The sequence below is a fragment of the Mesoplodon bidens genome (assembly GCF_964165515.1).
Source record: "Mesoplodon bidens genome assembly, chromosome: 2".
In the NCBI taxonomy this organism is placed as follows: Eukaryota; Metazoa; Chordata; class Mammalia; order Artiodactyla; family Ziphiidae; genus Mesoplodon; species Mesoplodon bidens.
The window spans coordinates 81771524-81783998 of record NC_138177.1 but is presented as its reverse complement, the minus strand read 5'-3'; the positions used below and the strand labels follow the sequence as shown (position 1 = coordinate 81783998).

The 12475-nt window shown below is 38.9% G+C and overlaps 2 protein-coding genes across 4 annotated transcripts in view; one reads left to right on the top strand and one right to left on the bottom strand.

Moving 5' to 3' along the window:
- The window catches only part of WDR3 (WD repeat domain 3), a 37616-nt gene that overhangs the window by 24309 nt on the left and 832 nt on the right, over positions 1-12475 (top strand). For all 3 annotated transcript variants that reach the window (XM_081226301.1, XM_081226303.1, XM_081226302.1), the window contains exons 20-26: positions 280-330; positions 860-925; positions 7603-7695; positions 8177-8224; positions 8890-8933; positions 10567-10695; positions 12103-12196. In XM_081226301.1, coding sequence (XP_081082427.1) covers positions 280-330; positions 860-925; positions 7603-7695; positions 8177-8224; positions 8890-8933; positions 10567-10695; positions 12103-12196 — 525 coding nt within the window. The remainder of the gene's footprint in view (positions 1-279; positions 331-859; positions 926-7602; positions 7696-8176; positions 8225-8889; positions 8934-10566; positions 10696-12102; positions 12197-12475) is intronic.
- The window catches only part of SPAG17 (sperm associated antigen 17), a gene marked incomplete at its 5' end in the record, with an annotated part of 215822 nt that continues 208458 nt past the window's right edge, over positions 5112-12475 (bottom strand). Inside the window, one exon of the mRNA XM_081224979.1 lies at positions 5112-7645. The remainder of the gene's footprint in view (positions 7646-12475) is intronic.

Sequence of the window (12475 nt, the reverse complement as noted above, 5' to 3'; positions counted from 1 at the left end):
AGTTCCGCCTTGGTTACAAATGTGCGGGTGGGTGTCAGTATCTGACACGCTGTCTCAGCTCGAGTTTCCTGTCTAGTGCTGTCACACCTCAGTAGTGCAAGTCCATTGAGCTCCAAAAGATGTTTCCAAGACTGCGGACACCACTTCGGCAGCCAAGCGGAGACAGAGATGCCATAAGGGGGTTGGATTGTGAAAGAAGCAGCTTCTCACTGTCTCATTTCACTTCACATAGGGGTCATGTTTTTTCTTTGAAATTAATTCATATCTATCTCTTGTCAGCAAAGGGAAGCAGAATATGAGGAGAGTGTGGCCAAAGAAGACCAACCAGTAGTAAGTAAATCTTTCAGGACCCTCAGACTGTGTCCTGTAATTATCTTATTGGAACTTACTGTAATTTCAAGAATTTCTAATGGGATTAGAATTGGGACTAGATGCCAGAGTCATCCGCAGCTGATATGGGAAGGAATCTGTGTAGTCCTTCTTAATCCACCTGTATATCCTGATTTTGTGGGACAAATGATTGACCAGATTTGGTATTGAATGATTGTCATTCTGGCTTTTTTTTTTTAAGGAGGCTTCAGGCAGTTGTTTCACTGTAGATCAAAAACCAGAAAAAATTTGAGAAATCGGGCATTCTCTTTAAACATGTGTTGTAGAGCGGGGTATTCTTCTGATAATGCATAAAACACATTTAACATAGTGTCTGGCACTTACTAAGTACTCAGTTAATGGTAGCTGATAACACCATGCAACAGATCGTAACATAGTAATGTCTATTCTTTTCTGGGTATAAGATTAATTTATTGGCTCTTTAACACCTGTCAATGAAATTGTTAAAGGATCTCTTTGTTCCTGGCAGGTTCCGGGAGAGACTCAAGGTGACAATTACTTTACTGGAAAGAAAACTATTGAAACGGTCAAAGCAGTAAGTTGATACTAGAATGCAGTATCTCATTTTTAATTTTTTTTTATTTCCAAAAAGTATTTTATTAAAATCTAAAGAAAAACACAAAGGAAACAATTATAAGAGATAAAAACAGCATGAAATTGCCCTTTTTCTAGATTTGACCCTAAAATCGCCAAATAAGTGTTAAGAGCCCCTATTCTAATCTCTTTACTTTATGGCAGTAGTTCTCAAAGTGGAGCCCCCAGACCAGAAGCATCAGCATCCCCTGAGAACTTGTTAGAAAAGGAAATTCCCAGGCCCTAGCCCAAACCTACTGAATCTGAATCACAGGGGTGGGGTGAGCAATAAGTGGGTTTTTTTTTGTTTGTTTGTTTGTTTGCTTTTTTGATTATAGACTCTTTTTTAAAATTGAAGTGTAGTTGATTTACAATGTTGTGTTAATTTTTGCTATACAGCAAAGTAATTCAGTTATATATACATTCTTTTAAATTCTTTTCCATTATGGTTTACCATAGGATACTGAATGTATTTCCCTGTACTATACAGTAGGACCTTGATGTTTATCCATTCCATATATAATAGCTTACATCTGCTAACCCCAACCTCCTACTCCATCCCTCCCCCAAAGCAGCCACGAGTCTGTTCTCTATGTCCGTGAGTCTGTCTCCGTTTTGTAGATAGGTTCATTTGTGTCATGTTTTAGATTCTACATATAAGTGATATCATACGGTATTTGTCTCTCTTTCTGACTTACTTCATTTAGTATGATAATCTCTAGTTGCATCCATGTTGCTGCAAATGGCATATTTTGTTCTTTTTTATGGTTCAGTAGTATTCCATTGTACATTTGTACCATGTCTTTTTTTCCTTAAACATCTTTATTGGAGTATAATTGCTTCACAATGTTGTTTCTGCTGTATAACAAAGTGAATCAGCTATATGTATACATATATCCCCATATCCCCTCCCTCTTGCGTCTCCCTCCCACCCTCCCTATCCCACCCCTCTAGTGTACCACATCTTCTGTATCCATTCATCTATTGATGGACATTTAGGTTGTTTCTATGTCTTGGCTATTGTGAATAGTGCTGCTATGAACATAAGGGTGCATGCATCTTTTTGGATTAGAGTTTTGTCTGGATATATGCCCAGGAGTGGGATTGATGGATCATATGGTAATTCTATTTTTAGTTTCTTGAGGAACCTCCATACTGTTTTCCATAGTGGCTGTACCAACTTACATTTCCACCAACAGTGTAAGAGGATTCCCTTTTCTTCACATCCTCTCCAATGTTTGTTATTTGTAGAGCTTTTAATGTGTCCATTCTGACCACTGTGAGGTAGTACCTCATTGTAGTTTTGATTTGTATTTCTCTAATAATTAGCAATGTTGAGCATCTTTTCATGTGCCTACTACTGGCCATCTGTATTTCTTTGGAGAAATGTCTGTTTAGGTCTTCTGCCCATTTTTCAATTGGATTGTTTGTTATTTTGTTGTAGAGTTGTATGAGCTGTTTGTATGTTTTGGAAATTAAGTCCTTGTCAGTCACATGGTTCACAAATATTTTCTCCCATTCTGTAGGTTTTTTTTTCATTTTTTTTTATGGTTTCCTTTGCTGTGCAGAAGCTTGTAAGTTTGATTATGTCCCATTTAATTATTTTTGTTTTTATTTCTATTGCCTTGGGAGACTGACCTAAGAAAACATTGGTGCTATCTATGTCAGAGAATTTTTTGTCTATGATCTCTTCTGGGAATTTTATGGTGTCATGTCTTATGTTTAAGTCTTTAAGCCATTTTGAGTTTATTTCTGTGTGTGGTGAGAGGGTGTGTTCTAACTTCATCAATTTACATGCAGCTGTCCAGCTTTCCCAATACCACTTGCTGAAGAGACTGTCTTTTTCCCATTGTATGTTCTTGCCTCCTTTGTTGAAGGTTACTTGACAGTAGGTGTGTGGGTTTATTTCTGAGCTCTCTATTCTGTTCCATTGATCCATGTCTGTTTTTGTGCCAATACCATGCTGTTTTGATTACTGTAGCTTTGTAGTATTGTCTGAAGTCTGGGAGGGTTATGCCTCCTGCTTTGCTCATTTTCTTCAGGATTGCTTTGGCAATTCTGGGTCTTTTATGGTTCCATATAAATTTTAGGATTATTTGTTCTAGTTCTGTGAAAAATGTCATGGGTAATTTGATAGGGATCGCATTAAATCTGTAAATTGCCTTGGGTAGTATGTCCATTTTAACAGTATTAATTCTTCCAGTCCAAGAACATGGGATATCTTTCCATTGCTTTTTCTTTTTTTAATAAATAAATAAATAAATAAATAAATTGATTTATTTATTTCTGCCTGCATTGGGTCTTCATTGCTGCATGCGGGCTTTCTCTAGTTGTGGTGAGTGGGGGCTACTCTTTGTTGCAGTGCACGGGCTCTAGGTGCGCAGGCTGCAGTAGTTGTGGCACGTGGGCTCAGTAGTTGTGGCTTGCAGGCTCTAGAGCGTGGGCTCAGTAGTTGTGGCACATGGGCTTAGTTGCTCCATGGCATGTGGGATCTTCGTGGACCAGGGCTCGAACCCACGTGCCCTGTGTTGGCAGACAGATTCTTAACCACTATGCCACCAGGGAAGTCCCTATCTTTCCATTTCGTTGAATCATCTTCAATTTTCTTTATTAAGGTTTTATAGTTCTCAGTGTATAAGTCTTTCACTTTCTTGGTCAGGTCTGTTGCTAAGTATTTTATTTTTGGGTTGCTATTTTGGAAGGTATTTTGGTTTTTTTTGGATGTAATGTCCTGAAAATATCAATTAAGTCTAACTGTTCTATTGTGTCATTTAAGATCTCTGTTGCCTTGATTTTCTGTCTAGAAGATCAGTCCATTGATGTGAGTAGGGTTTTAAAGTCTCCTACTATTGTACTGTCAGTTTTTCCCTTTATGTGTATTAGTATTTTCTTTTTATTTAAATTTATTTATTTTTATTTTTGGCTGTGTTGGGTTTTCGTTGCTGCATGTGGGCTTTCTCTAGTTGCAGCAGTGGGGGGCTACTCTTCGTTGCGATGCATAGGCTTCTCATTGTGGTAGCTTCTCTTTGTTGCAGAGCACGGGCTCTAGGTGCACAGGCTTCAGTAGTTGTGGCACGTAGGCTCAGTAGTTGTGGTTCGCGGGCTCTAGAGCGCAGGCTCAGTAGTGACACATGGTCTTAGTTGCTCCGTGGCATGTGGGATCTTCCTGGACCAGGGCTGGAACTCGTGTCCCCTGCATTGGCAGGCAGACTCTTAACCACTGCGTTACCAGGGAAGTCCCTGTATATTAGTATTTGTTTTATGTATTTGGGTGCTCCTATATTGGGTGCATATATGTTGATGAGTGTAAACCCCTCTTCTTGTATTGATCCTTTTATTATTATGTAGTGTCTTTCTTTATCTTTCTTTATGGGCTTTGTTTTAAAGTCTGTTTTGTCCAATATGAGTATTGCAACCCCAGGTTTCTTGTCATTTCTGTTTTCATGAAATATCTTTTTTACATTCCCTCCCTTTCAGTATTTCATCTTTGTCCCTTTTTCTTTGTTTTTCCTTTTGTGGTTTGATAATTTTCTTTCGTATTCTCTTCTTTTTGGTTTTTGTGAATCTATTGTATGTTTTTCATTTGTAGTTATCCCGTTTTTCAAGTATGTTAACCCCATCCTGTATCTACTTGCCTTAGACTGGTAGTCATATAGGCTCAAACACATTCTAGGAAATGAAAAAAAGAAAAATCTACCTTTTCTTACTCTCCTCACCCACATTTTATGATTTTGATGTCCTGTTTTATATCTTCATATTCATGCTTTTGCTGTTCATTGTGGTATCATCACGTTCACAAAATTTTTAATTTTTTTTTAAATCTGTGTACTGGCTTATTTATGTGAGTTGCTTTCCAATTGTGAATTTTCTCTTTCCTATATATTCTTCCTATTTTTCTGCTTAGAGAGGACCTTGCAATATTTGCTTTAGGATAGGTTTAGTATTGCTATATTCTTCTAGTTTTTGCTTGTCTGAGAAATTCTTTATCCCTCCTTCTATTCTAGATGATAATCTTGCTGGCTAGAGTATCCTCGGATGCACATTCTTCCCTTTCAGGACTTCGCATATATCTTGCCATTCCCTTCTGGCCTGCAGTTTCTGTAGAGAAATCTGCTGATAGCCTTATGGGGGTTCCCTTGTAATTAACTGGTTTTTTCTTGCTGCCTTGAGAATCCTCTCTTCATCTTTAACTTTGCCTTTTTTATTATAATATGCCTTGGTGTAGGTCTGTTTGTGTTTACCTTATTTGAGACCCTCTGTGCTTCCTGTACCTGCTTTATCTGTTTCCTTCTTTAGGTTTGGAAAGTTTTTTGTTTTTTTTTTTGCGGTACGCGGGCCTCCCACCGCTGCGGCCTCTCCCGCCGTGGAGAACAGGCTCCGGATGCACAGGCCCAGCGGCCACGGCCCACGGGCCCAGCCGCTCCGTGGCACGCGGGATCCTCCCAGACCAGGGCACGAACCCATGCCCCCCGCACTGGCAGGCGGACCCCCAACCACTGTGCCACCAGGGAAGCCCAGGTTTGGGAAGTTTTCAGCCATAATTTTTCAAATACATTTTCAATCTCCTTTTCTCTTCCCCTTCTGGAATCCCGATTATGTGTAGATTGGTACATTTTATATTATCCCATAGGTCTCTTATATTGCTTTCATTTTTTCTCACTTGGCTTTCTGTCTGCTGTCCTGATGGGTGATTTCCATCATTTTATCTTCCAGGTCACTTATTCATTCTGCATTATTTATTCTGCTGTTCATTGCCTGTAGTTCAGTTTTTGTCTCGACAAATGAGTTTTCTAATTTTTCTTGGTTCCTCTTTACTGTTTCTAGTTCCTTTTTATAGTACTCTGCATTTCTGTTGATAGCCTTTCTTAATTCCTTCAGTATTTTCATTATCTCCTTTTTGAAATCAGTGTCTATTAGACTGAAGAGGTCTATCTACTGTGGTCTTGGAAGGCTGTTTATATGTGGGAGCATCCCTGTGTAGCCTGTGTGGGTTTAATATTCTTGATACAAGGGCTGATTTTCGTATGGATGCCTGTTGCCTCTTTTCTCAGCGTGTGCTGGCCATTATCCCCTTAATAGAGAGTGTGCAGATGCAGTGGCTGGTGCCTGGTCGTGGGGTTCTCAGCGGCAGTGGTGGCTCATGTGTGCCCCCGGAGCACATCATGGGAGCGGAGGCAGCTCATGATCACTCCTGGAGCTCATGTAGGCAGTGTCCTGCCGCCTGAGAGCTCGCTCAGGGAAAACAGCTGCAGGGTGGCTCCCGTGCCTCCCCTCGCACACTGCCCACACAACAGCACCTCTCCAAAGCCCAAGTTTCCACACCCAGCCCTTGCCCGTACTGGCAGACGTGCATCTCAGGCTGGGGAGTGTAGAGCGGGTTGCACTGACCCTCTGTGCAGGTCTCTATTCTAGCTGCTGCAGATCGGTTGCTGTTTTCTCCTCCAAGGCTCTGAAGCTCTCCCTCTGTCCTGGCTGATCTCCCTGCCAGTGAGGGGACTTCCCAGGGTGCAGGAACCTTTCTTCTTTCACAGCTCCCTGCCTGGGGTGCAGGTCATGACCCGATTACTTCCTTACTTTCTTTTTTTTTTTTTTTTTTTCACTTTTGTCCTACCTGATTACATGGAGATTTTCTTTGCCCTTTCAGGGGTCTGAGGTCTCCTGCCAGCATTTAGTAGACATTCTGTGAGAACTATTCGACATGTAGATATGTTTTTGATGTATTTGTGGGAGGAGGTGAGCTTCACGTCCTTCTACTCTGCCATCTTGATCACTCTCCTGTATCTCATTTTTAAATAGGATCCCAACCAGATAGACCTTTTGTGGCAAAAAGTTGATGAAATTTACAGATGAAGGTCATAACCTCTGTTTTCCTCCCTTGTAACCAAGGATAGAAGTAGTGCTGAATCTGTTGGATTAGTGCCTGGTTTCTAGAAAGGAAGGTTTGATCTCCTGAAAGTGGCACCTCTCAGGTGTTCCTGAGAGTTGCCCTACTCAGTGTGTCCACTTGTAGTCTCACCTGAATCCATGACCCAGTCTCCTTGTAAATTAAAAGAGAAAAATCAGGGACTTCCCTCTGGCGCAGTGGTTAAGAATCCACCTGCCATAGTAGGGGACACAGGTTCAATCCCTGGTCGGGGAAGATCCCACATGCTATGGAGCAACTAAGCCCATGCACCATGACTACTGAGCCTGCGCTCTAGAGCCCACGAGCCACAGCTACTGAACCCATGTGCTGCAACTACTGAAGCCTGCATGCTCTAGGGCCTGCAAGCTGCAACTAAGCCTGCATGCTGCGACTACTGAGCCCACATACCTAGAGCCTGTGCTCCGCAACAAGAGAAGCCACCGCAACGAGAAGCCCGCATACCGCAACGAAGAGTAGCCCCCGCTCACCGCAACTAGAGAAAGCCTGTGCGCAGCAACGAAGACCTAATGCAGCCAAAAATAAGTAAAATTAAAACAAAACAAAACAAAACCCGAAGACATCTTTGAATGCTGTTTGGCACACTATTGGCACATCTTTATTAAACTGATTCAAGCAATTTCATTTGGTAACTTTTCGTCGGGCCTTCCATTTGCAGTGTTGTGGGATGGTGAGTTTGTTGTGATGACTTCTGTCCTTTGCCATCATCTGTGTAGGCTGAGAGGATCATGGAGGCTATTGAGCTATACCGAGAAGAAACTGCAAAAATGAGAGAACACAAAGCCATTTGTAAAGCTGCAGGGAAAGAGGTAAGACAGTCCATTAAGTTACGGTCTGAGAAACATTTATAAATGGAAACAATTCCTGAGGAAAAAAACATCATTTGGGGATTTATTAACTCAGATCAGGAAATGAGATCAATGTAGTAGAATCTTTTCTAATTCAAACGTTAGAAAGAAGGAATTGAGAAGCTTTGTCTTAATAAAAAGCCAAGGATAGTTAATTTGAGATCATGGTGATTATTGTATTGAGTTAAAAACTCAGATTCCTGCTTTGGTTTGGGAGGCAAGGTAAACGTTTCGGATTTCTAGATGAAATGTATTGCCCAGACTCATTCATAACTAAGCAGTATTGAAACTAAAAGTTATTATTAAATAGTTTAATAATTCTTCAGGGTCAGTTTTTAGGGTCTCTCTTTTCAAAAGTATAAGATATTGTTATGACCCTGCCTGTGATAAGCACTATCAAAGGCTTGATTTTTAATGACTTGATTTAATAATTTCTTCATAGGTTCCTCTTCCCATCAACCCCATCCTGATGGCTTATGGCAGTATCTCTGTGAGTAGACTAATGGTTTCCCCTTGGTTATTCTAAGGTTACTTTCAGGCACAGGAGAGGAAGTGAAGAGGCGTTATGATTTTAGAATAGACATATTGGGAAATACTTTGTCATTAAAAATCTCTTGAATGCTGGAATCCTCTAAGACATTTTATATTTCAAAAGGACCATTTTAGTGTAACTTCAAGTCATCCTTTCTGGTTGGACTGGACTGGCATTCTTTTTTAGTGCTTATTTATGTTTAGTATCCACAGCCCTCTGAAGATTCTATTCATTGAAACTGAAGTTTTTGGAGGAAAAGTTGATATAACTTAGATAAAAGAGGAAAGAGGGAGAATACTGGGACAATGTATGCTTTTAGTGATCTTTAATTACTCAATACTTGCATGTTTCATTCATCACAATAGTAATGTGAGTCAGTGTGTCTTCATTTTATAGATAGGAGACTGTTCTGACTTACAGATTGAAGGGAACATAGTTGATAAGTGGCAGAGCTGGATTGTGAACCCAGATCTGACTCAGTCTAAGCCTGTGCATGTAGTGCCCTTTTTAGAACAGTTTTCTCATAAGAAGGAAAGATATCCCTGGTTTTTAGGAGATGGAAATTAGAGAGCTTCAGTTAAGAAATCAAGAGTTTCACTAATGCTGTCACACTTCCTTTATAGCCTTCAGCTTATGTGTTGGAGATTTTTAAAGGAATCAAGTCAAGGTGAGTGCTGGTGCACAGTTATTACAGCTAATACCATTTACCGAACATGAGATAAACAGACATTATAATTGATGGTTATCTTCTTTAGAGGTTTAACTATGCCAAAATTTTGATGGAAAATAATTCACTATAATGTTCTTTTTGAATTAGAACTAGAAGGTTCCTCCTAAAATGAAGGGAGATATTGAATACTTTTAAAAAGGACAAATGAAGGGCAGTGCTACTTTATATCATAGGTAATGAAATCATCTATAATTCAGTCACAGGTACCAACTGTTAACATTTTTTGTTGTATATTTCCTTTGGCTTATTTTCTGTGTACATACACAGTTGGAATCATATGTATACATTTTTATATCCTGTCCTTTTTCACAGAATATTTACTGAGCACTTGCTCACTTTAGTAATATTCTTCAAAAACACATCATTGAATTAGTTCAAAATATTCCATTGTACATATAGTTACTATTGGGTGGTGCATATGTGTTTGGCTGTTATCAATACCGCTTCAGTAAACACCTCTATATATAAATCTTTGTCGTCATCATTGATTATTTTTCTTAAGGGTCCTACCAGTCTATTAACTAATCAATGGACATGAGCTTTTTAAAGGTTTATGTTGCTTAATTATTGTCAGAGTGCCTGTAATGACTTTTACCAGCTTTTAAAAAATTCTTTGCTGGGTTGAGAGGCAAAAGGTGGTACTGCATTATTTTCCTTTTAATTAACAAAGTTAAAATTTTATTATATTTGTTGGCCATTTGTATTTTTTCCTGTGAATTTTTACTTTCCCTTTCTTGTGGTTTATAGTTGTTTCTCTTACCGTTTTTTTAAGAATTTTTTTATATGTTTTGTCATTCATTTTTGGAATAATATTTGAGTTTCATCTACTGAGAGTTATCATTTTTTTAATAACAAATCACAGTGTCTGAGTATATCCCTACAAGAAACAAACAGGCCCTATCTAAGATAATGAAACTTTGCTAGAGAAATGTAAAAGAAAATTTAGAGTAATGGAGGTACGATGCATTCCTAGATGGGAAGATTCTGTGTTTTAAAGATTTGGTTTTTCTTAAACTAGTCTATAGGTTTGTGATCCCAATTGAAATCCTCTTGAGAGTTGGAATTGATGAAATGATAATAGAACTAGCTCAAGAAAAGTAAAACAAACCAAAAAAAGAACAAGAGGGAGCTGTTCTCCTAGATTAAAAAACTGTAAAAATGCAAAATTAAAGCAGTACAGGATTGTTGTCAGAATCAGTTATGAAAACAGACTCTAAAGCCCTAGAACACTCTATGATATAGAAGGACTCAATAAATGGTAAAAGAAGTATCATATAAAGATGGGATATACAACAAAAGGCTTTAAAGAAATTGGTTATCTGAAAGAAAAACAGTTAGATTCTCCTACCCTGCCATGGACCAGAATGCATCAAGTAGGTTAAAATACTAAATATGAAAAACCAAAACGTTGAAAAGAGAACCATTTATAATACAGATGTATGTTTAACTCTGGATGGGTAAGATCTACTCAAGTATAAAAGTAGAAGAAAAAAAATAGGAGAGGAAAAGATTTTTAAATTGACCATGTTAAGAAACGTGGCATTTTTAATGTTTATTTTTTCCTCTTCAGTGAGCTGGAAGAATCTCTGCTTGTGCTGCCTTTCTCTTACGTCCCAGACATTCTTAAGCTCTTTAATGAATTCATCCAGCTGGGCTCTGATGTTGAACTTCTATGTAGGTGCCTCTTCTTTCTCCTCAGGTAACGTCCTTTCCAGAAGAATATCATGTCTCACCCGCATAACTGCTCCAGTAGTGCCTCACCTGAAGCTGTCCATGCTTTGGGATTAAGAAATGTGATGTTTCCGTTTCAGAGACTGTTGGGAATTTCAGTGCTGCCTGACATAATTCTTATCCTTTGGAATCAGTCTTGCTCATAAAACGCAGATAGTGATGACCCACCTCTAAGTAGCACGAGGTACTATGTTGCTAAGGATGCTCAGGCAGGCGGAGGTCTCCAGGTTACAGTCTAAGGTAGCAGCTCCGGTTCTAGTCAGTTTGCTGAAAGCCCATCTCTGAATGGCCAGTCTGCCTCAGTGTTTCTTTTTGACTATTGAGTTTAAAGTAAATGGTTTTGTTTTCATAACAGCATTTTAAGGAGTAGTCAGTTTACTTCCCAGGTCTCTACAAGTACAAATGGAAGGATAGGGGCATATTTGGAGGGAACTAAGAAACGTAAAGAAAATGTTCATTAGATGATATTCTTAAATAGGAAGAATTCTTATTAATATGTAACAGAGGGAAATATATTTACAAAGGTGTAATATATTCTTATCTCCCACTCTGTCCCCCAGTCTCAAGCCATTATATCAGAGGACAGGAATAGAGGCAAATTTGAACAGTCCTTAAAATGCTATTAGGAAAACAGAAACTGCTCAGCCAATACCAAATAGTTAAAAAGAAAACAGGTGTATTTGGTGAATTAGCCTTTTTTCATGATCATTAACCCTTCATTCCTTTACTTCTTTCAGGATAGTAGCAAATGAACAATGATGTGTTTATACTATTCTGTTGTCATATTTACAGTTTAGTTTTTAATTGCCATGGCATATGTGCTATTGAATCGGGGTTACTGATTCTAAGAAACACAGTGAATATTTCTAGCATATTGGGGTGGTAGATGGGTGCTACCTCGCAGGTAGATATGGCAGGTCACAACTGAGGGTGAGGGTGAATGTGGAGGTTAAAGGAGCATGAATCATCAAGGGCATCTTGGTACTCTAGGTCAGAGTTTGATCATCTCTTTTTGGCTGAAATATTAATAAATCTTTGAGTTAGCAATTCTTAGAAGGCCCATTTTCCTCTGATCTTTCCATAGAATGCCGTTGTCAAAATCTGTGGCCACCGGGTAGATTGCAATGAGTCAGCTTTGCAAATGAGTTGAATGTTAGGATAGTATTTTAAAAATTGTTATTGGATAGAACTGAATAGTAGGAAGAAACTTCTTTAGTTTTTTTTTTTCCTAGAAGCATTTCTGTATTCCCATGATCGGTGAAATGATTTTTTTTTTTTTTTTTTGACATTTTGTCTGTTTGCTAGTTCTAGAAGGGATAGGTAGAGCTAGAAGCACTATCTTTCTTTGTGACATGCCTGGTTTTATTTTTGTTAGGATTCACTTTGGCCAGATCACTAGCAACCAAATGCTTGTGCCCGTGATTGAAAAATTAAAGGAAACAACTATTTCAAAAGTCAGCCAAGTCCGGGTAAGTATCTTTGTAGAGACAGAACAAGGAGCGGAAAATTCTAGTGTGTATGTTACTTACAAGTAGCATAGTGTGCTGTGCCCTGTCTTTGGTGATATTGACCTGACATGCATGTATATTTAAGATGAGGTTTTTGTTGGAGCTAGTAGACATAAGGAAAACAAACGAACAAACAAGGAAAAACCTTAGGGAAGGATGAGTAGCAACATATGAAGCTTTGGTTCCCCTGACTCACATACGCTGCGATACTGAACTGAATTGAGAGGAAGTTTATTTAAT